General features: G+C 42.5%; 1 protein-coding gene across 4 annotated transcripts in view; it reads left to right on the forward strand.

Moving 5' to 3' along the window:
* Positions 1 to 27,930, forward strand: part of NTN1 (netrin 1) — a 228,543-nt gene that overhangs the window by 116,820 nt on the left and 83,793 nt on the right. For all 4 annotated transcript variants that reach the window (XM_053293539.1, XM_053293538.1, XM_053293536.1 and 1 more), the window contains exon 3: positions 3,702 to 3,890. In XM_053293539.1, the coding sequence (XP_053149514.1) occupies positions 3,702 to 3,890 (189 nt within the window). The remainder of the gene's footprint in view (positions 1 to 3,701; positions 3,891 to 27,930) is intronic.

The raw sequence follows: 27,930 nt of genomic DNA on the forward strand, positions 1-27,930 counted from the left end.
GGGGGGCACGTGCCCCGGGCGCCATCTTTTCTGGTCACGTGGGGGGCGCCGGCATGAAAAAAAAAATTTCCTTATTTTTTTTTATTTTTTGTTAATACAAATGTTTCCTGCTCAGTGCAGCAGCGCTGCAGCAGTCAAGGGAGCGCGTCGGTGCCCCCTCCCCCACGAGCGGTCCCTTCCGCACCGCCCACGCCCCCCCCCCCATTGCTTTGCTGGCACCTGGTGGCCAGTCAGTGGCCTGGCTTGGCGGCGGCGGTGGGCGCTTGTGAGGAAAAACCTAAGTATAATGTAGTATGTTGGGGGGCGCGGGGGCGCCATTTCAGTGCTTGCCCCGGGCGCCGTTTTCCCTAGTTACGCCTCTGGAGAAGTGGTTTCCTGTCCCAAATAATCTAAATATCTAAAAGAAGAGAGATAGTGGCAACTGCCAATGGTAGGGATACTATGCTGAGATGAACAGGGACAATTGCTCTCCCTCTACTAAAGATTTAAAAAGCCACCACTTTATATGTAGTCTGCCCAGCTAGAAGGAGTGTTCTGGGACCACTGTGCCTAGCTTTGCACTTATGGTCTCCACAGATAACTCTAGGACCAAGAAGTTATAGAGACATTCTCGGAATTCCTTGTCTTTCCTCTCTCGTTCTTGGGAATGATTAAAAGCTGTCTTTGGGATTGAAATCCAGCCACTTAGAATCAGGTAGCATTCCCCTTACTAAGGAAGCTATTTCAAATGACTAGTATGCTATTTGGGATTGCAAGGCACCAGCTGAAGCCCCAGCAGGTCTCCCAGTATAGAAAAAAAGAAAAGAAAATGCATCATGATGACAAAACAAATAAAAGCTCTTTCTGTTCAGCTGCTCCAATCCCAACACACAGATAGTGTGAGGACTATATCAGTAGTGCATAAATTGGCTGTCCACATGAGAGCTGTGAACACCAAAGAAAAAATAGAGCTTTATTTTAATGCTCAAGCCTGAGATTTGATAATTCAGCAAATATCACATCTTTGTCACCAACTAGCTGTTGGAGCTAGGACCCTGGCAGCATCAGCTTTCAGCTGCAAAGTCTCATAGTGACCACTGTGGGGGTAGGGGTGGAGTGGTAGGGTAATGGATAAAAGTGCTGGACTCCTCCCCTTTGTTCTTCCAGTGTTAGTCTCCATTTTGTCTCTTCAGAAATGGCTATTTGTTTGGTCTCTCTCTTCAGCCATGAGCTACATTTGAAATTAAGCTGCAGGCTCTTTCACATTTGTTTGTAACCTTTTCTTTAAATAAATCCTTGTAGTTCTTCAATACTGAAGAACTGTTTCAAGACCTCTTGCTTTGCTGCTTTCTCACCAAACTGGTTTTGCTTTGCTATTTGGGGACTGAACTGCCATTCTTCCCCTACACCGACAGCATGAAATAAATGCAGGAAACTGTGAGGGATTAGGATATTCCTGTTCTAAAGCAAGGTGACAAACCATGTGGCACCTTCATGAGGAGCAAAAAAGTCTAGGTGTGGTTTTGCACTGCTGTGTCATGCACTGTTCAGGAGGCTGAAACAGGAGTAAAAGAGGGAAGAAAACAACCTCTTGTATGCTTTGCTAAGTACACAGTATGGGGAACTGCCTTCCTGATGTCTCCTTGACAAATCTGGGGGAGAGCTGGAGAATGCTGAAGTTTTGACTAGACCCTTGTTAAAAGCTGCATCTTGATATTAAGATACATAGGACATAAAGTTGTAGTATATGGTGATCTATGGAGTCATGGAGTACTTGTCAGGTAACATTACCATTGAGTTGTGTGGTGTGACTTGACTACGTGAAATGATTCACAAGTAAAATGCTTCATTCTGTTAATGTACAGAATCAGGCTGGTTAGGTTTACGTTTTTAGGTGGATTTGATCAATTGTTCTTAAGAACATTCAAAGCATAGATTGGCAATACAAAGCATAGATTGGCATCACCGGCATGTCTGGTGGCGACTTGGAACCGGGCCTTCTCTGTAGCTGCTCCTGGCCTGTGGAATGCACTCCTGGCAGATATCTGATATTCTCTGATTTCATTTCCTATTGTCACATTGCTGTGTAATCAAGAAACAGAAATCAGAGAACTGGGGAGGGAAGCAATGTATTAGAGATAGATTGCACCACACTGTAGAATCCAAGGGTTGTGGTATGCAAGGACAAAGCAGTGGAGTGGAATCAGAAATATTAATAGTTTAATGAAATAGATATTGAGCCCTTTCTCATGAGCAGTGAGAAAGGGCAAGAGGGCTAGCAGGGAGGAAGTCTTTAAAAGCTTAACTCCCCACAGACAATGAAGAGGTCCCTCTTCAGAGGGCAGCTCACCCTCCCAGAAAATTACTGACTGCTGCCGGTAGCTCGGAGGGTCAGGGTGCTGGGATGCATTGCCCCACGTCACCCCACATTGCCCCACTCCTGGAGCTCCCATAATGCACCATGCAAGTGCACATTATGGGGCTCCCCCTTCCCCAAAGCTGGCTGGAAGCCCCACAGTCTGCCAGCCCTGGCTGCAAGCAGCCACACGGCTGACAGACAATCACAAAAACAGGGTTAGGAGAGCACTCACTCTACTAACCTCATCTTAGAGGGTGGCTACGGAGGCACGTTTTCCGCCGGGATCAGGCCCAATCCTGGCAGTACACACGTGTAGGCAAACCCAGAAAAAAATGAGCTTCATAATTTAGTGGCTCATTGTAGCAGAAGACTCCCTAGCAACAGCTTGAGTGAATTTAGACCTAAATTGTGTGCCAGTCCTCCTTCTTTGGCCTAATTTTTTGCAATGGAGGGGGAGTGGGAAGATAGCAATGAAGCTGTGGGTAGAACTAGCAAAGCTACAGAATGTTGAATAATATCTCGGAAGTGCATGTGCTTATCCTAGCCTTTGCAATACCTTATGCTGTCTCATAAACAAGTTTCCTTTGCCACCATACTGAGCTATAGATACCATCTGCTCTTTGTAAATTTGGATTTATCCTCAGGACATGGCTCTCTATTTCACCTTCCATACAGTCCAGGGATGACTTATTTTATGCCTATTGTTTCTAATACATGGCAACTGAAACAAGATGTGATGCATCTATGGAGCCTGAACTAACTCAGCCTCAATTCAGCTTCCCAGCCCAGGGATGAGTGTGGAGGCATGCATGGAGGGCTATATGTATTTCAAGTTGTGTCCCTTTCTCTCCATTTTGAAATGCCTTTCCTAGTCTCCGATGGATATTCTTTGGCAAGAATGTACTTATTAAAATGTGTGCAGATTTTGCAAAGCAGTATAAATGCTTTTAACTGGATTCGTATAAATTCAAATTCTTGGTGAATTGGCTGACACCATCATTTTGGAAAGAAAAATGGACCCTTTTATTACTTAAGAGTTTTGATTGAAAATTTGTGATTCTAAAGTGGGCCAAATGAGCCTAAAATTTTCCATGTAGTCAAAATGTACCTTGTGTTTGCCATATTTCTGGAGAAGTTTACTCATTGCTCTGCAAAACTTTCTCTTTTATAATTTTTGTTGCCTTCTGTCTTACTCTCTGTAATGCTGAATGGCATCCTACTCTGGGGCTCAGGGCCTGCTGAGTCTCAGTTCAGGTATGTTCAGATATGCCCAGGATTAAGCAAATGGTAAACCTATCTGCTGTATGAGAGCCACCAATCACTAACAGCGACATGTCTGTTCTTGTCTTTTTTTTCTTTCCAGCATGTAACTGCAACCTACATGCCAGGAGGTGTCGCTTTAATATGGAACTCTACAAATTATCTGGCCGCAAGAGCGGAGGTGTCTGCCTTAATTGCCGGCATAATACAGCAGGCCGTCACTGCCATTACTGTAAGGAAGGCTACTATCGGGACATGACTAAACCAATCACCCACAGGAAAGCATGCAAAGGTATGTGTGCCAGGCGAGCAACACTCAGGAAACAACCGCTTGACTCATCCCTTTCGTCCTCTGTAACGTCTGGGGCTGTTTTTCTTCTTCCAGCTCAGTCCTATGCATGTTTACTCAGGAACAAGTGATACCAAGCATGTTCCACCAAGTTCAGTGGCACATACCCTTTGCTAAATGTAGTATATTTGTAGCTACACTAATCAAGGAGGTACTTTAAAAATAAGCAAACACAAAGACAACCAGAAAACAACATACCTGTCAGACCTCCCTAAAGCCTAATTTATTTCTACAAATCTGTTTTGTATTGATAAAGGGGCAAGGCCTTGTGAGTGTGGTTCCTGATATACAGATGGAAAGTGAAACTGCGGTGTTGGGGACCACTTCTAATCCAATTTGGGAGCACAGCAGAGTGGAAAAATTTGCTGCTATAGGCACCCTGTCAAGGACTGAAGTTGGAACCTGGTTCCTGAGGGGGGAAATCAATCACCCCAGAGACTGCCCTGCCACATTCCCACCTTTTGAATTTCAAGAGAGGGAATAGGTCATTTTTTTTTTCCCTTTTGGGAGATGTCTGTTAATTTTTGTTGGTATCCCTCCAGATCTCTTCTCCCTTATAGCAGTTTTCTCTTTCGGAAACTGCTTTTAAAGGTACATAAGTCAGTAATATAGGACTGGGAAACAAGTCCTGAAATTGCTCTGGAGGGGAGGAGGCCTGGGCAGTTTAGTTGTGAAAGTTCCACTTGTCTGGAATATGTGCTATGTCCAGGAAACCATAATGCTTTCAGGGCTTTTGAAAGAAAAAAGAAAAAGATCAGAAGTCTGTTTTGTTCAACTTGTCACAGCTTATCAGCCTTCTTTCCTTCTCTTCCATCCCCCGCTTCAAACACATAAGCGCAGGCACACATACAGAAATGCTGAATGGTTTTGAGCAGCTATTCAGAACACGTGTGACTAGACAAGTAAAAACAAAGAGGTGGAAAAGGGACCTCAGACATAAGAGAAGAAAGACAAAGGTGTGAATGGATTGTTGAGGTTATTCAGATCAGCACATGGGCCTCTTGCATCAAAAACAAAACCTCGCCTTCCCTCCCCTTCTCACAGGTGTGCATACCAGCAAACAGTGGGCTCCATTCAATCTGGGAGGACAAAGACCATTTCTTTTGCAAATACACATGGACATAGATCTGCTGTGTGTGTGTGCACAGAAAGATAATGTGTATGATCCATATACAAACAGCTTTGCCCTCTGGACAAAATAACAACATTACAAAAACTTCCAAGAAGATAAACCAGTGAGCTCAATTAATGACAATTTAGACTCCCTGCCCCCCAATGAAATGAAGCACCCTGTAATAGAATTGTACAGTTATGTCTTATCTTCTGAAAAGGCATTTATTGAGTGTCTTTTTTGTTGTATGCTAGAACTGATTTAAAGCCTTTTGAATCTGCATGTTTTAGCTGGAGATAGAAGAAATCAATGGCTGTTCTCTCTCTGGTGTTTCTGTGCAAAAGAGGTACCCAAAGAAGGAACAGCCTACCTTAGAGTATGCTAACGGTATTATTAGTGTCTACTTAAAGCAGCACATATTTTAATTAGTAATCAACTTTGTTCCACATGTCACTGAAAATGAGCTATTTTTCTGTTCTGCCCAGTAAAGAAAATGTGCTTCTTTTTATTCCAGTGGAGACTAATTCAATTTAAAATGTTACCTCAGCATTTCATCTTACCCTAAGGAGCAGAAATATTGCCACATTTTCAATGGTATTATGATCCTTGTGGTTCCAGTGAACTGAAATCATAAATGTATGAAGGATAAAAAGGTTTTTCATAAATAATGCATTGATACACTGAAGTCATAAATGGGGCCTGAATAGGAATTTAAAAACATCCCTCATTATAAGATGCTGTTTCATTTTCAACTGTTTCAGCCTAAACAGGCAACCCCTGATTTCAAAACACACCTACCATCCAGATCAGGGATTCGCAACGTTGGGTCCCCAGATGTTATTGGACTTCAACTCCCATGATCCCCAACCAAAGGCTACTGTGGCTGGGGATTATGGGAGATGAAGTCCAATAACATCTGGGGACCCAACGTTGAGAATCCCTGATCCAGATTAACCTTGTGATGTGCAAAGGTTCTGTTTCACATAAGGGCACATGATTTTTGGTGATCCCCCTTCCTTTGTGCTTCCCTGAAACCATGTCCATAAGGGGACATACTTTTAGGAGAATGAGGCAGCTGCAGAGGAAAGGGAGAATCACTTAAAACTGTGCCGCCGCCCCCCTTCCCCCACCGCCCTCACTCGCATGACTAAAAACCCTGGTGCACTGATGCAGGATTAGGCTGGATGTCGGTTGCTATCTCTGTTAAACACTATAGCACAAACTTGGAATAATTCCAGTGGAACAAATTCAAATTCTTCCGGCATTTTACTATTCTTCTTCCCCGTCCCCCATATTTGGGATGTGGTGTGAATATGTGATAAAATTGTCTTCACCATGTGGCCAGATCCTACATTTGACTGGCTTCCCTTGTATGCATTTTAAATAGTTGCTGTGTTAAATTTAGGACTGTAGTTTTAACATGCTTATATTTAGCATGTTGTATTGTTGGTGGCTGTTTTAGGTTAATTTTAACTTTTGTAAGCCATGGGATATACATATTTTAAATAAACAAATGAGCGAGCAAGCCTCTGAGGAGCTCTAGAATTCATGCACTCTTCAGCCTTGTTGGATTCCAGAACTGCTTACATTTTCTAGCTGAGCAGCTATAGATTTGATGATGAGGAAAATCTTCGAGAAGCAAAACACTCATTTTAAACCAGAGATGACTGTGATGCAAGGATACATAATTATGTCTGGAGATGAGAGAAACAGAACCTAGAACTTGACAGAAAACAAGCCATACCCACAAATCCTTTGAAACAGACCAGTTTCCTATTCATAATAATCAAATATACACATAAAGGATGTATATCTAATAGCAAAATCCTAAAATAAGCAGATGACCAGGTATGCTGTGAGTAATGGAATGAGCATGGCACTAAGCTGACATAAGTAATCTTTTGTGCTGGCACAATCTTATTGTCAAAAGCACAAGGAAGAAGGGGCGAGGGTCACAACAGGTGTTTTTTCAAAGAAGGAACACTGTTTTACACCTGAGCTTACTACAAATCCAGAATTCTGCAAACTGGAAGCCAGATTCTTCAAGTTCTCAATGTGTGATCTTCTTTTCATGTTTCTATCTGTAGATCGTGCTTCATCAGCCAATGTGCATTTCCTTCATTCTCTCTCTCTCTCTCTCTCTCTCCTTTATGCAGTGAGTATCTAGGCCATCTCTTTGCTATCTTCCTCAAATTTCTGATCAATCACATCTCAAATTTATTATTATTATTATTATTATTATTATTATTATTATTAACACAGTCAGACAGGTGTTATTGACTGGTATGTTTTATCCAGACATCGAGTCCTTCCCAAGGACCTGGAATGGCTGAACTTTATTGTCAATGTTGTTGCTGTTGTTATAGATATCTTCGCAGGCTGTTCCGAGTAAGGTTGCTTTTTGTAATTGGCTCATGGTGATTTCTGTGGCCCCTGTGGTGTTGAGGTGCTCTTCAAGTTGTTTTGGAATTGCACCTAGGGCGCCAATTACCACTGGGATTATTTTGGTCTTTTTCTGCCACAGCCTTTCAATTTCAATTTGTAGATCTTTGTATTTTGTGATTTTTTCTATTTCTTCTTCTATTCTGCTATCCCCTGGTATTGCTATTTTAACTTGTTTTTCTTTCTTCTCGACTACAGTTATATCTGGTGTATTGTGTGGCAGATGTTTGTCTGTAGTCGAAAGTCCCATAATATTTTTGCATCTTCATTTTCTACAACTTTTTCAATTTTATGGTCCCACCTTTCATGATGAGATGAGTTTTCCCAGTTGTTAGCCATTGTTCAATATCACCTCCTTGCAAAATGTGATTGAACTGTTTTGATAGTTGTTTATGAAGGCTTTGTTAGGTGTTTAAGCCAAAAGCCATGCAGTTCATCGTCGCCTGGTGCAGACCAATTTTTAATTTTCTTTGCTCTTTCACTTATTAATTCTGGTGTTATTATTAGATCTTGCATTTGTTGGTTACATTTTTCGATCTCTTTCACCCAGCCTGCTTTTTTATTATAATCTATTGGATTGTCCCATAATTTCCCCCAGAATTGCACTGTTTCTTCTTTATTTGGTGTTTCTACGTTTCTTGCAGTTTCTCCTTCTATGCTTTGCTAGAAACGTCTCTGATTCGACTGGACTTGGAGATTCTGCCTGTGTTGTGTAATTCTGGCTTCGTATCTGCTAATCTTGTTTGACACTGCTGTTATTTGCTGCTTTATTATTTCCAGGACTTCTCTAATTCTCCTTGAATCTAGGTGGTATTTTTGAATGAGATACTGTTTGGTGTTTTCATTCTTCAGCTTCTTGTTTTCCATATCTTTCAGTTTACTAGCATCTGATCTAAGCCTGGCGATTTTATTTTCTAATGTAATCTTCCATTTAGGTGATGTACTTACTTTCTTTTTTGACAGGTCCACTGATCTTATGTCTGAGCTCTTGTGTTATTGTTGCTGCACTGTACATTAGTTGGTTTGTTTCTTGCAAATTATTGGTTGTTATTTCTGCAAGTGCAGCATTTATATCTTTTAATGCCTGAGCAAGTTGTTTTTTGGCAACTGTTTTTAGAGCTGGAAGTCAAACCCTGGTGGTTGTTTGGTTCATGTGCTCAGTTATTTTTTGCTTTAGTTCTTGTTGCTTTTCTGTTAAACGGCATTTTGCTTTTTGAGGTGAAGGCAAAGGGGAGGTTGCCTGGTTTTGATTTTGAAACAGTTTAGCAACAGTGGCATCCTCGATTTCCAACACCTCCTCCACCTGCGCCTGAGCAACTTCTTCAGTTGGTGGTAATTCTTCTTCCATATCTTGAGCCTGTGTTGCTCTTTGCAGTTCTTCCAGCTCAACTTCTGTGAATACTTTATTTCTTATTATGAATCTTCTCTGGTCTGCTAGCCTTTGTTCTGTTATTTCTGTATTCCAAATCTCTTTCCAAATTTGGTACATTCTTTTTAAATAACTTCTTCTAGTTGGACTAGACTTGTAATAGCAGATCATTATTTCCTTGTTGGCATTTTTTGTATATTTTTTCCGGTTAAGCGACATTTCTTCCAGTAACCTTGCAGTCTCCAGCCCTGGTTGCTCAGCTGAAGATCCTGAGTCCTGTTGCCCACTTGCCACCAGATGTCCAGGGACTATAGCACCTGGTGTGGTCCTTGTTGACCCAGGCGACGACTGTTCCGGTACAGATTTATTAAGGCTCAGGGCAGTTTACACAGAGAAATAATAAATAAATAAGATGGACCCCTGTCCCCAAAGGGCTCACATTCTAAAACGAAACATAAGATAGACACCAGCAACAGTCACTGGAAGTATTGTGCTGGGGGTGGATGGGGCCAGCTACTCTCCCCCTGCTAAATAAAGAGAATCACCAGGGTAAAAGGTGCCTCTTTGCCCAGTTAGCAGGGGTTAATTTACAGATTCTGTGCTGTCATAGTTAATCCCATGTACCTTCTTCACATTTTGCAGTAGTCTCATCCTATAGTGTGTTACTCATTTTCCTTTCAGTTAAACTCACTTTGCACATTGTTTTCCAGTGTCATGTTCGAAAACTTCTAGTTTTCTAGTTCCCCCCATGTTTATATTTCACCCTCTTTAATATCCATATAGAGCTATATGAGATATGTATATTTTAAAATCTGTTTCAACACAGTCAAATGCTAAAACAAAAACATGACAGAGTGTAATGTTTACAAAAACAGCAGCTGACATCCAGACTAATGCTGCATGCATTACAGGGGGACAGTGATTTTTGCCAATCTCCTCTTCCCTCTGAAGCCCATTGTGCCTCCTGAATATATGTTCCTGACACCATACAGCCTTCAGAGACATATATTCAGGAGGCACAATGGGCTTCAGAGAGAAGGGGAAATCTGCTAAATTGCCTCTTTTTCCAATTTTTGTACCATGTGCAACCTTAATCAAGATGTCAATGTGTTTATTACTATAATGAGTCAAAGCACATTTGATGTATTAGATGCAATCTATTCAGCATCAAAAGATTTGGTGATCACTTATATGAGGCATTGCTACGCACACTAAAGTTAAGCATGCTATTTTCTATGCTAATTGCAAAATAATACAATAGGGGAGGGGGAAAGTGGAGTAGCAGGCAGGGGGTAGGTGAGGTAAAGCAGTTGGAAATGTGTTTTGTGCATAGAAACAGAACTGTGAACTGGGAAACAGTGAGAACTGTGCCCAGCTCCTTAGAGATCTCCCCGCCCCCCGCCCAACTCAGAGCTTTTAGCAGATGTTGCTTTCCTTTACAAATGTTATATTTGGAACCCTAAGGGCTAGAATGGAAAGCTGAGATGCTCAGGAATACAGCAATAGAAGCCAAACTTTGAGATTCATGGAATAATCACAGCCATACAGTGACCCTGTTTATGCTCTCTGAGCTCTCTGTCTCTACTCAGGGCAAGGCCTTGTATTTCAGCTAAGAGGATGTCTGTGGGAGGCAGATGTATTGTGTGCCCACCTCATTCATCTGGTAGAAAGGAAACATGCCCAACTAACGTGGGCCAATCAGAACAGCCTGAACCTTTTGAATAAGCGGCAGAGAGCAAAGGGTGGGGGGCGAGGGTGAAACAGCCACACCACTGAATGTGGGCACAAAGTGGGGGGAAGAAAAGGTCCCTTGACATCATTGCTTGGCAGGTTCAGAATTCCACAAGAGCAGGCAGTTAATTCAAGTTTGTGATGGGAGGGAAGCAACTCTGACACAACAGTTTTAATATTTTTCAAGCTGCTCAGCCATCCTGGGGGGAATAACATGCTGATAGGCAAATAGTTGGCAGAGTATAGGAACAACACTGAGCAGATACGTTTGGTAACAAAGTTAACACTTAATTTAAGGTTGAATTTCCAACCAAGTAAAAAAGACTGTAACCGACAAAGGGAAAACGGAACATGGTCCCTTGCGGGGGGGGGGGGGAGCGGGGAGAGAGAGAGAAGGAGGGAGGGAGATTACACTTGTAGGAATCTTTTGAGTATTTTATAATGCAGCAAACTGTGATAACAATTTTTTCCTCCTTAGATGGAGGCACAGACATATAACTTTGCATGGTGTTCATTTGCACAATCAGGATCCCTGCAAACAGATAGAAACAGCAGATATATAAACAGCATTAAGAGCCCTCCGTCCTAGCATCCTTAGCCACTCCCTGCCTACTTCAGTCATGAGCAAACATAATGCCTTGCCTTATAGTCATTTGAGTGTTGCTTTGTCACCCTTCGCAGGGATGAATTAGGGAGATTGTAGCTTAGGCTGGGTTAGGCCTTAATACTTCTTCCAGCTGCCAAGATGGACACAAACTGGACTGAAGAGGTCTTTGCCTGTTTCAAGGAACTTGAATATGCAGGGCATGGCAGCACTTTGGACAAGACAAGACTTTTTGGAGTTGAATATTTTATTTCTACTCTAGTACTTGCAAAAACCAGAAAATTCAGAGGAAAATAAATGCTAATTTAATACAAAGGTATCCAAAGGAATATTGAGGAGAAAATGGGAGCTCCCTTTCCCAACCAGTCTGTTGGCTTCCTGCATACTGAATACTTTATGAGTATTCTACATATCCAAAGGATTGCTTCTCAGGTCTTAAAAGTATTATCTTATGTGGAATTCAGTCTCCTGAGAACTTTTGCATTCTTTACCAAATTCAAGGTTCAAGTTTCTAGCCCATATGGAAGTGGAGAAAAGCTTGAAACCATATGAGCAATGTCTAGTGAAATCTCAGAAGCAAGAGGCTTACTGGGGAGAACTTCCAGCGAACAGGGGAAGACGTTTTGATACCTTGCACAGAGTCCTTGTCTCTCTCACCTTAGAATTATTCCCTAATCTTTCTACAGCTCACACACACACTATTCACACACGTGTGCAAAGCCCAGCCTGGTTTTGCATGCCGACCTCCAGAGCTGCAGGGAGCAGCCGCTGGTCATCTGGGCAGGCGATCTGGGGAAACATGGACGATCATCTGCGGGGAGGGTAAGTGTAACCCACTCTCTTCGCAGACTGCCCCGGAACTCTTCTCAGTGATCGCGAGAAGAGTTCCATTGTCTCCACATCTGTGTCAAAAAAGTTTCCAGTCATACAAAAAGCTCTATCTTGATTGAGCCCCCAATCCTCTTTGCTGGGCTGCATGCTCAAACATGTGAAAAAAAGAATACCTTGTAGCATGTGCAGTTTGCCTTTCTCTCCCCACTGTGTGAACACAGCCATCCTTCACACAGTTAGGCTCGGGGTCTGGACTGAAGACAAATGGTACAATAACCTCGCTGAAACTAAGCAGGTCTGGGTATGGTCAGTACCTGGTTGTGAGACCACCTGGGAACTGCATGTACACCACCTTGAGTTCAGCACAGAAGAAAAGTGGAATATAAATATAAAAATGAAATTATATAGTGAGAGGATATACCACCTCTCATGTCAGTTGTTATGTTCTTGTGCAGTGGTCCTTCCTTCTTTTGCCCCTGAGTGTATATTGTGGCCTCCTGCTCGTTGTTCTTCCTTCCTTCTATGTGCTTCATTTCTGAATTGAGATGATAAACCTGTTTTGGGGAGGCACCACTTGAGTCTGCAGGTGGGGGCTCATGTGACTGAAATGACTCCTCCATGCAAAAATATTCTCCACACCTAGAAAATGAAATGCCAGGTAGGAGGGTCTATCCTCGTCTTCCCCATGAAATACTAATTTACTTTGTGCAGGGATTTTTTCATTGCATTGCAGAAGCATTTAACCATATGATCCGCCACCCTCATTTATAATCTGAAGTGATACAGCTCAGAAACAGAGTAACCACCATAGTCTCTACTCTTTCTTCTAGAAGACTAAGCAGCCTGCCATCTTTATTTTTTGCTATTTCTTGCACTACTTATTTACAATAAACAGGAATCCTTTGTGACATTTTAGGCGAATTGAGCTGGATTTGAGTTGGGAACTTTCACCTAAAGCACTCACATTTATCAACCTTTTATAAAACCTTGCTCCTGGAAACACACTAATGGGTAAAGAGAGTTGGATCAAGAGCCAGTCTATGAGTGCAGAACCAGTCCTGAGGTAGCGGGCTCAAATCCTCCTCTTCGCTAAGCAGGGCTTGCCTTGGTTTGCATTTGGATAGGTGACCACATGTGAGTACTGTCTACTGTAAGATATGAGATGGGGCCGTATCTTGGGATAGGGCCTTATCTCAAAGGTAGAGCATCTGCTTTGCATGCAGAAGGTCCCAGGTTCCATCTCTGGCATCTCCAGGTAGGACTGGGAGAGACTCCTGCCTGAAAGCTTGAATAGCCACTGCCAATCAACAAAGACAGTACTGAGCTAGGGGTGTGCACGGAACCATCTGGCCTGGTTCGGTTTGAGGCTGGACCGGCCTCGAACTGAACTGGGCAAGTTCGGTCCGGTAGGTCCGTGAACTTTTCTTTAAAAATTTAAATTAAAAGTGTTTGCCATATTTTTGGTAGTCCTTTACTTTTCCCCCTCTAAATCAAATTGTTTAGAGAAAAACTGTTTTTAATTACAGATTACTTCACTCCGCCGCTTTCCTTTATTATTATTGTTTTTTCTTCTTCTTCTTTCTTTTCTCAGTTTGCCTTGATGCAATCATTCAATACTTTTTGGTAGATAATATGCTAGATACCTGAATGATATAAAAACCAATGAGATTCAGGTTTAATTTGAAGCTCATAATTGATAGAGTTGCCACTTTTTCGTTATCATACCTTTTCCTTTGGATTTTGCTTTAAAAGGACATTTGGTCTGTTTAGACAACTCTGATTGTACTTTATTTGTGGATAATAAGTTTGCAAAATAAGTATGCAAAACTGTTTTTATTCGTGGATATTGTAAGTTTGGAGATGCATCCTATTCTTTTGATCTTATATTATTTTCATTTTTCTCCTTTACCATTGTATCTTTGTATGTTTAAAACTAATAAAAAAATTTTTTAAGTAACTACCTGTAGCCCCTTCAGGGGGCTTGCTGTAGCCACAGGGGTGTGTGTGTCCGTGAGGGTTCCCTCTCATCGCCTCTGCAGCTGGGTAAACGTAGTCTTTTTTGCCCTTTTGGGCCTCTGTAAAGGCGAGCTGTGGCCATTTTGGCCACCGCCGTACATGCACAAATGCCCTCTGCGAGGCCTAAAGAAGTTTGCGGACCTGCCAGTCCAGACCGATCACAAACCCCTGGACTGGTTCTGCACATCCCTATACTGAGCTAGATGGACCAATGATCTAGCTCGGTATAAGGCAGCTTCCTATGTTTCTGGGTTTCCAGGAGCAAAGATTTGTAAGCTTGATCATTGTGAGTGCTTTTGTTGAAAACTCCCAGCACATATCCATTACCAAGACACAACTGCACATCTAGCTGCCTTGCTACTACAAAATTACTGCAAAACCACTGGACTAAGTACCTGTTGAATGGCGTGCTTATTATCTTTCAACAGCAGGCTTACTTTCATTAATTTGTATAATAAATCAGACATCCCAAAAATGTCCTCAAGAATGCCCTATAGAAATTTCCTGTTGACATAACAGCAACTTTTGTGTTACTTGTTAGGATAGAAATGTGTGTGATATGGGATAATTGTTATTATTATAATTTTCAGCTGACTCTTTTTCTTTCAGATGGACTTTACAAAACTAAGATTATTTCATTTTGTTCCTTGAAGAAGCGAGGTTGCATGTGAGGGCTGTGGTGGGGGGTGGAAAAGGGGGCAAATTGCTGCCGGACCCCACAAGTTCAAGGATCTCCAATATGCTGTTGTTGTTGCTATCTACTGAGAGCATTTGGGAAAGGGCTTCAGGAGCACAGCCCTAAGACTATGTTTTGCCCCAGGCCCTGGGTTACCTTTCTGCAGCCATACATGTTTCTGCAAATTATTCAACGCAAATTCCGACATAGTTGTTGTTTTTTCAGTCAAGCAGAAGGAAGCTGTCCCAGAGAGGTCAGATTCAAGTGGCTGCAGCAAAAGCTCCATCCCAACATAACCCATGCTCATGACTCTGTAGGTCTAATTAATTTCCATGCAATGAGACAGCCATTATAGAACACAGGCCACCTTGGCTTGGTTTACTGTCTGGGACTTATGACTGGGGGGATAGATGGCAGATCTGATACTATTGGAGTACAGAAGCTGGCGGGAAGAGGGAAACCCTATACTTTGCCATTCTACCCTCTGCCACTGGCTCACTCAAGGTCCTTCAGCCTCAAGCCATTTAACCATAACTAAATGTTTATCTCTCTTACATCCACTCATTGTGGAAAATGCCACATATATGGAACATATTACATTTCCATTAAAGTAACTTCATAGTGAATGATTCAGCATATGAACCTCTCTTGCTTCTGGAATGCGAAAGCAATTTATTAGTGGATTTTTCTTTCTTTCTAGCCCTGTGGGTCATGACAAATACATCTGTCTGAGCTAACAGATGTAAAGAGAATGAAATATTACACTACTACTTGGAAGTCCCTGCCTCAGTAGCGCAACACTTTTAACAGTTGCTTCCTATTATTTAATGCAAACTGACAAATATGATATTCTGCATGAAAGGTAATTCTTCTGAGGAACAGCTTTGTCAGAGGACTTATCAGTCTAGGGTCCTCATTGTCCTTGTCCTTTATTTTTCGCTTTTAGGTTATTAGAAAACAGTTGTATTAAAACAGGATTGTGGAAGGTTGCCATCTAACAATCTTAACCATTTCTCCACTTATAACAATCCTAATTTCTACCTCAGCAGATAATTTGCCACTAGGCTGGGCTTTCCAGAAATATCATGTGTCTGAATGCAGTTTAGATTAAGAAATTAACCCACATTGCATTTGCCATTAGCTTTACGTCACCAGAAGCTCACCTCCCATCCTTTAGATCAGATGATGTTTCTCCATAAGACTTGATTCCTTCAACCATTTTGCCCTGATTCATCTGCACTTGCATTAAAACATTTAAACAAATGCATCTAATAAAATGTCAGTGCTTTGTGAGGTTAAAAGTTATGTGATTGTCTGCCAAGCAAGCATGCAGCAAACAATCATTCTTGCAAATATATGTTGGCTGGCATGAATCTAAAACTCCTGCCATTCAGTTAAGTATCTATGTGAGGTGTTTGTACATAACAATTTTATCCATTCACTCTAACAGACATGCTGTGCTAAACTCCTTTTCTTCATCCTTGTTTTTCCCATCTGTCAGTCCATTCTCTCTGGGCAGGTATTGCTGATTGTATAATAGATTCACTGATAAGGAAACAGAAATGCTAAGGCTGCTTTCAGACATAACAGCAAACTGTGGGTCTAGCAGACCTGCAATTTACCTCCATTCCCCGGGCATGCCTGCAAACTATTGTCTGGGAGCTGGCAGTTTGGGAGCTGGCAAAGGGGGAGGAACTGGCCATGAGAGCTTCCTCCTTCAGATAAAGGAAAGTCATGGCAGCCAATAGATTCAGAGAGAGGGAGGAGCCTTAACTCCAATGTGTGCAGCTTGCACAAACCAGAGAACACCCAACAGCATCCGGGTGACACAATGCCGCCTTCAAACCTGAGGTCTCAGTGGCAAAATTCAAAGCAGATCTAAGGTACAAATTAAGGTTTGGGGGCTAAAACCAATCCATGGTTCTCCAGTGAAACCAAGCATTTGGACTACAATAAACTTGAACCTCTAGCACGTTTGCCTCTGGTTTGCTGTTATGTCTTAAGGCAGCCTAAGTTGCCTGCCAAAGTAAACTTGATTTTGAGAAGTAACTTGATCAAGAAATTGTGTATAGTTTTTCAACATCTTACATTTATGGTAATATTATTGTTGTGGTACTCTTTTATTTAGCTGATAGAAACATGAACATCAATTTCAGATTTTGTTCTGTGCAGAGCCTTATAGTTCCAAAATGAAGACTGAAAATGAAGAGCCATATTCTTCAAAAGCTTTGTGAATGGCAGTTATGGTGACTTTAAAAAAAAAAAAACACCTCAGTGAGCTTTACATACAAACTGGAGATGAGTAGAAGGGAACCATGTTAAGCCTAATTTGGAGAATATTATTTTTTAAATATCAAGAACATACCCAAAGCAGCAATTGAATAAGTAGAATAGATTATTAGCTACAATGTAAAATTAGTCTTTTAAAAAATTATTTATTTATACTTCTATACAACCCTGTATCCTAGGAGCCCAGGGCAGTAAAGATGAAACAATAGATAAAACAATAATGATATTTTCATTGAAAATACACTAAAAATAACAAACAGCTATAAACATCAGGGGAAAGGAATATTAAAATGTAAATAAAGTTTGCATGGGATAAAAAGGATGTCTCCTCCAGTTCTCTGCTATACAGAGATTAGAACCCTATATGAAAGCAAATGGAAAACCTTTCCTAGGTCAGCCAGTATGATGAGCTCCTTAATGCAACTTGGAAACAAGTCATACAACAAGAAAAGAGATAACAGATTGAATAGGAATATCACATCAGGTGGCAAGGTTGGGATCATGCCAAGGCCTAGTGGGGCACATCCTGGAAACAAAAAAGGAGCCAAGCTGCAATTGCTACTGGGTGGTCAAATCCCAAAATGAGATGCCTGTGGACCAAGAAGGCATCTCGGTGAGAAAAGAGGATAGAAATCAGGACCCAGAAATGACCACAAGAAAAAGCTGTTGTGTTAGGCATGGGAGTGGTATGGTGTGATTAAGAGCTGCTCCAAGGTTCATGTTCCCATCTTCTTCCTCCCTTCCCACTGCTGCCCCATTTCAGCAAGATACCAGCAAGATTGCTAACAATTTTATTTATTTATTGTACATAGTTATACCCACTTTAAAAACACGATTTCCCCAAATTAAAGCTAAATGAAGTGCCTCAGTGTGTGTCCTTGAACATACAGGTGAAACTCGAAAAATTAGAATATCGTGCAAAAGTTCATTAATTTCAGTAATGCAAATTAAAAGGTGAAACTGATATATGAGACGGACGCATTACATGCAAAGCGAGATAAGTCAAGCCTTAATTTGTTATAGTTGTGATGATCATGGCGTACAGCTCATGAGAACCCCAAATCCACAATCCCAGAAAATTAGAATATTACATGAAACCAATAAAACAAGGATTGTAAATAGAACAATATCGGACCTCTGAAAAGTATAAGTATGCATATGTATTCAGTACTTGGTTTGGGCCCCTTTTGCAGCAATTACTGCCTCAATGTGGCGTGGCATGGATGCTATCAGCCTGTGGCACTGCTGAGGTGTTGTGGAAGACCAGGATGCTTCAATAGCGGCCTTCAGCTCTTCTGCATTGTTTGGTCTCATGTCTCTCATCCTTCTCTTGGCAATGCCCCATAGATTCTCTATGGGGTTCAGGTCAGGCGAGTTTGCTGGCCAATCAAGCACAGTAATCCCATGGTCATTGAACCAGGTTTTGGAACTTTTGGTAGTGTGGGCAGGTGCCAAGTCCTGCTGGAAAATGAAGTCAGCATCCCCATACAGCTCGTCTGCGGAAGGAAGCATGAAGTGCTCCAAAATCTCCTGATAGACAGCTGCGTTGACCCTGGACTTAATGAAGCACAGTGGACCAACACCAGCAGATGACATGGCTCCCCAAATCAACACAGACTGTGGAAACTTCACACTGGACTTCAAGCATCTTGCATTGTGTGCCTCTCCATTCTTCCTCCAGACTCTGGGTCCTTGGTTTCCAAATGAGATGCAAAAGTTGCTCTCATCAGAAAAGAGGACTTTGGACCATTGAGCAACAGACCAGTTCTTTTTTCTTGAGCCCAGGTAAGACACTTCTGACTTTGTTTGTTGTTCAGGAGCGGCTTGACAAAAGGAATACGACATTTGAAGCCCATGTCCAGGATCCGTCTGTGTGTGGTGGCTCTTGATGCACTAACTCCAGCCTCAGTCCACTCCTTGTGAAAGTCCCCAACACTTTTGAATGGCCTTTTCCTGACAATCCTCTCCAGGCTGCGGTCATCCCTGCTGCTTGTGCACCTTTTTCTTCCACAATTTCCCCTTCCACATAACTTTCTATTAATGTGCTTTGATACAGCACTTTGGGAACATCCAACTTCTTTTGCAATTACCTTTTGAGGCTTTCCCTCCTTATGGAGGGTGTCAATGATGGTTTTCTGCACAACTGTCAAGTCAGCAGTCTTTCCCATGATTGTGATTCCTAATGAACCAGACTGAGAGACCATTTAAAGGCTCAGGAACCCTTTGCAGGTGTTATGGATTGATTAGCTGATTGGAGTGGGACACCTGGAGCCTAGACTGTTGAACCTTTTCACAATATTCTAATTTTCTGGGATTGTGGATTTGGGGTTCTCATGAGCTGTAGGCCATGATCATCACAATTATAACAAATTAAGGCTTGACTTATCTCGCTTTGCATGTAATGCGTCTATCTCATATATCAGTTTCACCTTTTAATTTGCATTACTGAAATTAATGAACTTTTGCACGATATTCTAATTTTTCGAGTTTCACCTGTAGTCTGGGAAACATACCAGCAGGGATTCGAACTGACAACCTCTGGCTTGGTAGTCAAGCCATTTCCCACTGCGCCATACCCAGGTTCAAAATGAACACGGATACAGTCATTCACTCAATGTGTATGCAAGTGCAACATAATGTCTGAACAGGGCTAGTGTTTGTGTATCTGAACATCTGAACATTATTTTGCTTTCAGCTATAGTGTGTGTCTGTTTGGCTACCAAGCTACACCTCTCCTGCCTGTATGATTCCTCCTGATACATTTCAACACTCCTGGATGTTATCCCTTTCTTCACTCCTAGTTGATAGGGATGTGCAAATTGATTCGGATACAAATCGATTTGTACCCGAATCTAGCTGATTCAGGTGATTTGGAGACAAAAAGAATCACCTCTGTGGTTCATTGGCTAGATTCTCAGCATTTTTTTTTTTTGGACCAACTTTCCAAAGCAGAAAGATAAGAGCTTTCCTCCATTGTTTCCTCCTAAATAAAAAGTTGCATTTATTTTGATATCCATATTACTCTCTCTTTCTTCTGAAAGAGTGAGGTTAATAAGGATGCTTCAGATCATCTTCCTAGGTAAAACCTTTGTGTTGTGCACTCTTGTGTTGTGGAGGTGGCTCTGTAAGCCCCTTTGATTAATTTCGACTCTGATATTTACCAGGCTGCTGCTACTAATGCAATTCTATTGAAACAGAGCCCCTCTTGGGTTTTATAGCATTGCTGTAAAACTGTTCTGCACGCTGGGGAAAGGATTTCCATGCTTTTGATGAAAAAATGATGAATGATATGAACCATGAATGCACTCCTGCTCCAGTTGCCAATATAAACCTAGTGAGGAGCAATGGAATTTAACTTATGGAAAGGCGGCAAGCTGGCTTAATGCAGGCTAAACTTTTAATTAAGAATGCCAATCTTCCTCCTAAATTTCTGCCCTAGAGATCCTCAGCCACATTTTAAAGCTTCAGCAAAGGATAATTGCTCAGGTTGCTCCTCCTGGAATCAGTAACTGCTCCCTTTTCACATGCACAGAGAGATATGAGGCTTTCTTTCTGGAAAGTCAAGTAAACCAAACTTTCAGTCAGCTTTCTGCAAAGCAAACCAGTATTTTGTTTTTGAGAGAACTGAGTCTCAGTTCACTGAGTGGCCTTGGAGTGATATCTTTGCTTTCATTTCTTTCTCTGAAAGACAAAAAAGATATTTGCACATCATTTTTATATCATCAGATCAAATGTGCTGTGCTCATGTTCAAAGTTTATTGTCAAAAATCAAATGGTCACAACTATTTAAAAGTAAAGTCCACTCTAGTATCTCATTTAAAAGAAAATTAGCTGATAGGTCTTGCAATATGATATTACATCACCATGGCAACAAACGACATTCTTGAAATATGCTATCAAAAGATAAACGCAGGCAGTCAAATGTGTTTGTGAGCTACGAGCAAGTGTTGCAGTTAATTCATGACTTGGAAGCAATGCTTTTCCAACTAGGTTAAAATAATGTTAAAATCATAATACATACAGTTAAAAATATTTTAACCCAGTTGGAAAAGCACTGCTTCCAAGTCATGAAGTCACTATGACACTTGAGTCACTTCAGCCATTCAGTAAAGTTGTGCATATGACCAAACTTGGGTCAGCTGGGGGGGAAGTTAGAATCCTACCTCCCGGCACCCAAAGAATCTGAGCCAGCTCCTGCGGCTCACATGCCCACATGAGTGGCACAGTGGCAATGTCCTGAGCAGGGATCTGGAGGAGGAAGTCCTCCAGTATCCCACAATGCATTATGCGGGCAATGAAGATGCTGCCTGGGTCACTGCAGCAGATCCAAGCTTCCTGGGTGCTCCATATGCAGCACTCCCTGGTGGAACTTGAGCTGGGCTGCTGGAAGCTGCTGCGAACAGCCCCAATCGTGCAGATGATTGAGGCTGGGCAGCAGAATGGGGCTTACGACCACTAACCTTGGTAAAGACCAAGGTATAAATATCAGATCGCCCTGGAGGTCATTCTCACAACCAGGCAGGGCAGGTGGCAAAGAAGGCTGCAGAAGCCCGGCTTCCCCACAGATAATTGCTGAGGATTGTCTGGGTCCGAGGACTGTGCTGTCTGGGTCCGAGGACTGTCTGGGTTTGCCACTGCCCCAAGGAGTGCAGGAACTAGTAGGATGCATTTTCCCAGCCCCCAGAAATCCTATAGTGCACCACACGAGTGTGCGGTGAATTGTGGAGATCCCCCCAGTGATGAGTGGTCACCCATCAGCACTCCAGTGCCAGCTGCAAGCAGCCAATGCTAGGAAATGAGAAAATAAACATGGTTAAGGGAGTACTCGCTCATTTAATCTGGTTTAAGAGGGCTCCCTAGGTGGGTTTGCCACCAAGGTGCCGCTGGAAGCCGTTTGGCTCCCGTATGTGCTCCCGGGCAGCCAAGACCAGTCTTGGTGGTTGCTTGTGAGAAGAGCCTCCTGGTCTGGGGCATCAGGGTAGGCAGCAGTCCTGTGACTGCACATAAGCCTATAGTGGGGTGTTTACTGCCACCTACCCTGGAAGTGCTGGTTGTGAGAACAACCTTAATATATTTTATAGATCAGCTTGACAAAATCCACCAGAATAATAAACAAGCTAGAGTTTAATATTAATAATTTTCTTTTTAGATTGAGCACTCCAAACCTTTGTATACCTTGTCGGAGTAATGCCCTTTTCTCCCCGCTAGCCCCAACCCAGGTCATTCCACCACCCTTTGCAAATACATCATGCCTGGCGCAAAATATTAAGGCTATTCACATGGCACAAGCTGCCTGGAGTAACCCAGGTGGCTCATATCGTCTGAGCACTGGGAGCCCGTCTGCTCCAGTTTTTAGCCTGTGGTTCATTTCACCTAGGGAGGCAATCACATGCCAGTCGCCCCCGGGTAGATAGGTTTCCCCTGGCCCATCGTCATTTCTGGCAGGAAGCAGAGGGGGAGACACGGCTGCACCAAGCGCAGCAGACGCTCTAATGAGAGCAGCTGCCATGCTTCTGGTGCAGGGCACTTTTGGATGCAGGAGGAGGAGGAAGTCCTCCTGCTCCCAGCTGCTTTTGCCCCCGCCATGCTGCCACTTGTGTGGACACCTGGCATGGCAAAGGCAAAGACAACAGCACTCATTTGCTGGGGAAGGCAGGCAAGCTCCTGCAGACGTCCCCAGCGGCAGCGTGAGGTCTTTTGAAAAACCTCACTGAGTGCCATACAAGCACAGAGAGCTTCCTACCTAAGAGGGAACAGTGAAAGGCAGGCCACCTGATTTTATTTATGAGGGTTTTTAAATAACTTGTTTGCAAACAAACTCATTAGTATTGCAATTTCCCCACTACCGTGTACATAAAAAAAGACTAGTTTTCAGCCCCCCTGAAAACTACAGAGATTTCAACTCTGTAGTGGTACCAAGATATGCTGAGCTTAGTCGCTAGGGTGCTGGAAAATGGAGGACTACAACACTGTAAAAGTTAAATACTTTTGTCATTCACTCTGCTTTCTGGGAACATCTACAGCAGAGGCTTTAGGCCCAACTCCTTGCATACTAATCCAGCAAGCTACACTCTGTCTACATTCAGTGATAACACCACAATGAAGTCCTACCTATGCCAAAAATCCACTCATGCTGCAGATGTCTTAAAGCTCTAGAGAAACCAATGGCTTCGTACACTTCCACCCAGATTACATCTAGTACAGTTTTGTGTCCAAGAGTCAGCCTCTTTCCCTTTAGACTTTTTACGCTTCAGACAGTGATATTCTGGAGCTTCAATTCCGGCAGGTGGCCCCTCTTCCCCCACAACTTCTCTCCTCAGGCAGAGGAATTTGCTCCTTAGACCTAGAGCCCTTTCTCACAGGCAGTGAGAAAGAGCAAGAGGGCTAGCAGAGAGGAAGCCTTAAAAAGCTTACCTCCCCACAGACAACAGAGGACTCCTTCTTCGGCAGGCGGATTGCCTGCCTAGACGATTACCAGCTGCTGCCAGTAGCTCAGAGGGTCAGGGTGCCAGGACATGTTGCCCCCCCCAACTCCCATAATGCACCACGTGAGTGTGCAATGCATTATGGGGGTCCCCCTTTCCTCCCTGAAGCTGGCCAGGAGTCCTGCAGTCTGCCAGCCCTGGCAGTAAGCAGTCGGGGCTGGCAGACCATCAGAAAAATGGGGTTAGGATAGTGCTTGTTCTCCTAACTTTGTTTAAGAGAGTGGCTCCAGAGGCAGGTTTGCTGCCAGGGTGCCTCCAGGATTGGTCCTGGTCCTGGTGGTACACACACCTTAGCCCAGTTTTGTGTGTGTGAATAACTTCCTAGTATTGCTCTGGAACACTAGGTTACATTTAAAGTTGCTTTTCCAAGTACCCTTTCTCAAACATTCTGGGACATTTTTCAGAAAGAGAGGGGGAGAAAGAAAGAAAGAAAGAAAGAAAGAAAGAAAGAAAGGAAGAAAGAAAGAAAGCCATATTTCCCTTGCATGTCAAATGTAAAACAGAAAGGTCTTTAGGGGGGAAAGGAGGAGGCCTTTCACGGTCCTTCATAAGGGCCAGAAAGACATCTGGACATAAACATGACAAAGATTTCTTGGAACCGCATATCTGATCTCCGGTGTGATTCCCAGAACATTGTGTTGACATGTCCGCTAGACATCCCCAGCGACACACAGCTCAGTCAGAAAATGGTTGAGAAATAATCAGGGGTTCCCTGTTCTGTGATCATATCTCGGCACATGTGCTTGCAACTCCTGGAGTGCAGAAGCTCTGCACTTGCACAGATGCTCTCATTTGTCATAGCTTTGGTATTTGGAGTCAGGAAATACTATAGAAGAAAATGTAAGCAAGGCCCAAATTAGCCACCACCCGAGAAGAACCATGGTGAAGAGGAAAGGAATACAAAGAAGTTGTAGTTTATAAATCACAGAGACTGTTTATTTAGGATTTCTGGATAGTGGGGGTAATATTTACAGCAGTGTTTGTATCCATTACATTTAGCTGATTCAAATTATCCAAAACTTGATTCAAAATTTCACTGATTTTTGTGAATCCCAGAAGTGTGACTGGCATGTCTACTTGTGAAATAAAGTTATAAAATGAACTGGATGAAATTGATGAACTGCCAAACAAAAATACCAACAATTCAAATTCCACCAAAGTCATATGATGTCACAGTACAAGCCACCAGCAAAGCAACAGCAGAAAATACAATACAACTAATCAAAGGTGGGGGCGGGGGGAAGATGCCAAATTACAAGAATATTTACTTCTAGGGCAGGTCATAGGAAGCTGCTTTAAACTGAGTCACACTATTGCCCCATCTTGCTCAGCATTGTCTACACTGACTGGCAGCAGCTCTCCAAGGTTTCAGGCAAGTGCCTTTCCCAGCCCTACCGGGAGATGCCAGAGACTGAACCTGGGACCTTCTGCATGCAAGCAGATGCTCTACCAGTGAACTACGGCCCCATCCCCTAAGGGGAATATCTGACAGTAGACAGTGCTTGCATGCAGTCACTAATTCAAATGCAAACCAAAGCAAACCCTGCTTAGCAATAAGGATCATCATTCATGCTTGCTACCACAAGATCGGCTTCCCTTCAGTTACGCAAAAACAGCAGACACATGTCACAACACAAGGAGACTGTTCTCATGAGCAGCCCAGCCCAGGCTTAGGCAGCCAAGCCTAGTGAGCACTGCCAGGATCCACGCAGATCCTGATGGCCCTGCAGCACCAAACCCACCACCAAAGCCCAGCTCTTAGTTGAGGTTAAGGGTGCAAACACGCCCTTAAATTGACTGCTGGGATCATGTGTCAGTGCACCAACACAGAGATGGATGCCCAGAGTGCCCATCCCCGGGAGGAATCCCCCAATGCACCATGTTGGGTATCATTGTGGGATACCCAGAAGCTCCCTGGGGACGGATCATGTGGGACAGCGCTCCCAGCACCCTTCTCTCGGCGGGGGGGAGGTGAGTGAAATGAAGCCTTCCTCCTGCCCGCCCGGTAATATGAACGACCTCAAGTACTGCTTAAATCCTATTTGTCTTTGCACTATGAAAAAAATCACAAAAATGTTAAAGCAAACAATTTGTAATGCTATAAGCTTCACAAGCAACTAGTAATTCTGTGTGAAAAAGCAGGACAAAATAAAGAAACTTGAAGGACAAAAATATTCACAAAATAGAAATCTAAATAATGAAAATTAAGACAAATAAAATGTACAAGTAACATTGTTCAATTCCCACAAGAACATTGACAAGGAATCTTAGTGATAATGAAATAGGCTTACGCACACTGGAGAAACACTCTGGCCACATTTGCACATACTGTAACTGGAGTTGAAGGGGCCAGAGATTGACCTACCATTACATGTGAATGTGTGCAACTCCAGTCGCACACAATTACAAACTCGAGGTTCTGTTTTTCAAACTCTAATCTGAACCCTTGGGTTGTAGTGTGTTTATTCACCAAAATCTGAAGTTAGACATAGCCTGTGTTGTGTCCAAATTCGGAACTGCAGGCTGCATTCCATTCAACTGGATTTGAAGGAGGAAGCTCCTCCCTCAACTCTGGCCATGACTGGCTGTGCAGAAAAAATGCAAGAAGGAAGCCCACACAGCCAGTTCCCCTGACTGCAGAGAGAGTGCTCTCTGTGATGTCCAAAGAAGAGCAATGGGGCGGGGTGGATTGGGGAGGAACCACAGGTCCAATGGACTGTGGTTCCACATTATGTGTGAATGCCACCATAATAAAATCAAACTTGGAAGCTATAGTAATTTGTAATTATATTGCATTTTTCCTAGGTGCTCCAAATGCTGTACATGCATTATCTCTACAATTCTAATATACTAAGGATGGGCTTCAATCCTTGGGTATAAATCTTATATACTCACTAGGACTTGCTTCTGAGTAAGCATTCATAGGACTGGGCTACTGGAAAGAACCAAAGAACAGAGAGAAATTGAAGCCTGACCACCAGGAATCCTAAAATGCATTATCTATCTATCTATCTATCTATCTATCTATCTATCTATCTATCTATCTATCACATTTATAAATTGCCCCATTCGAAGGCTCTGGGTGGTGTACAACAAGTTTAAAAAGACACACAACATGTAAACCACACAACATGTAAAACACAGTGTTCAAAACAATATAAAAACAATTAAAAAACAATTCAAAACAATTAAAAAACAATTAAAATACTTTAAAAAAAACACTTTAAAAACCTTGGAAGGCCAGGCCAAACAAGTAAGTTTTTAGGGCTCAGTAAGTTTGTAAAGGCCGACAGCAAGCCTAAACTGCAGATATCTGCTGGGAGTGCATTTTGTAGGCCAGGAGCAGCTGCAGAAAAGGCCCGGTTCCAAGTCGCCCCAGACACACTGGTGGTAACTGGTGATGGACCTCTCCTGATGACCTCCATGTGCAATGGGGAACATACAGAAGAAGGTGCTCTCTAAGGTAGCACGGTGCATTGAGGGATTTCCTTCTGCTGGGTCGCTCCTTTCCCTTGACTCTGTGATCCAGCCCACTGGCCCACATAATCAGTCAGTGAGATAGGAGGCATGTGCACTTCCCTCACCTCACTTTTAGCCCAGGTTTACAACCCAGGCTACCCAGCAGAAGAGCGGTGGGATGGGGAGCAATCCTGGCAGTTCTCATGACCTGCCCTATCTGGGCTAGCCAACATGTTTCCAACTTACAACCTTTGATTGCATAAAACATACATGTACAGTGGTAAAATATTAGTCTGAAAATGGTACATGTACAATATGTAAATGCCAAGAATTTTTAAATCAAAAGGATGTTCATTAGTGAAAAGATGCAATATAAGTTCAGACAAATGACATTCAAAGAAGCACTGTTAAATGATGCGCTTGAGAAATCAGTTTGGTGGAATTTGATCTTTTGCCCTCTTTAAAGCAGGAGCTTCCTATGCAACAAAAAGGTGTTAATTCTCAAAAGTATGTACGTTCCCTCTGTTACTCATCCTCAGTAAACTAGTCACATTCTATACAATATCTAGCTTGACAAGAGACAGTCTTAGAGATTTGTTCTTGTATGTATCTTTCAATACATGTACAGACAGAGATTTGTGGTTGAAAATAATGTTGACAGAGATATATTTTTTAAAAATGCATGTTTTGGTTAACTATTCTTTGACTGACTAGGCATATCCCAACATGTTCTAACATTGCTGACTGATTGATTGACATTGGAACTTCTAAATTTAAGGCTGTGAACAAAAAATACATTTTGGATAGGAAACTCAGGGCTGGACCATGAAATATAATTAGAGTTACCATGTTCATTCACAAAGTTTGAATTTTGAACCCCACACTTTTCTGACATTGAAAGCCTGCTGTGAATATTTCAACTGCAAATCAGCAAGGAAAGGCAAAAGAGACCATCTCAAGAGGGAAAACA

This window comes from Hemicordylus capensis, chromosome 2 (assembly GCF_027244095.1).
Source record: "Hemicordylus capensis ecotype Gifberg chromosome 2, rHemCap1.1.pri, whole genome shotgun sequence".
NCBI classification, from domain to species: Eukaryota; Metazoa; Chordata; class Lepidosauria; order Squamata; family Cordylidae; genus Hemicordylus; species Hemicordylus capensis.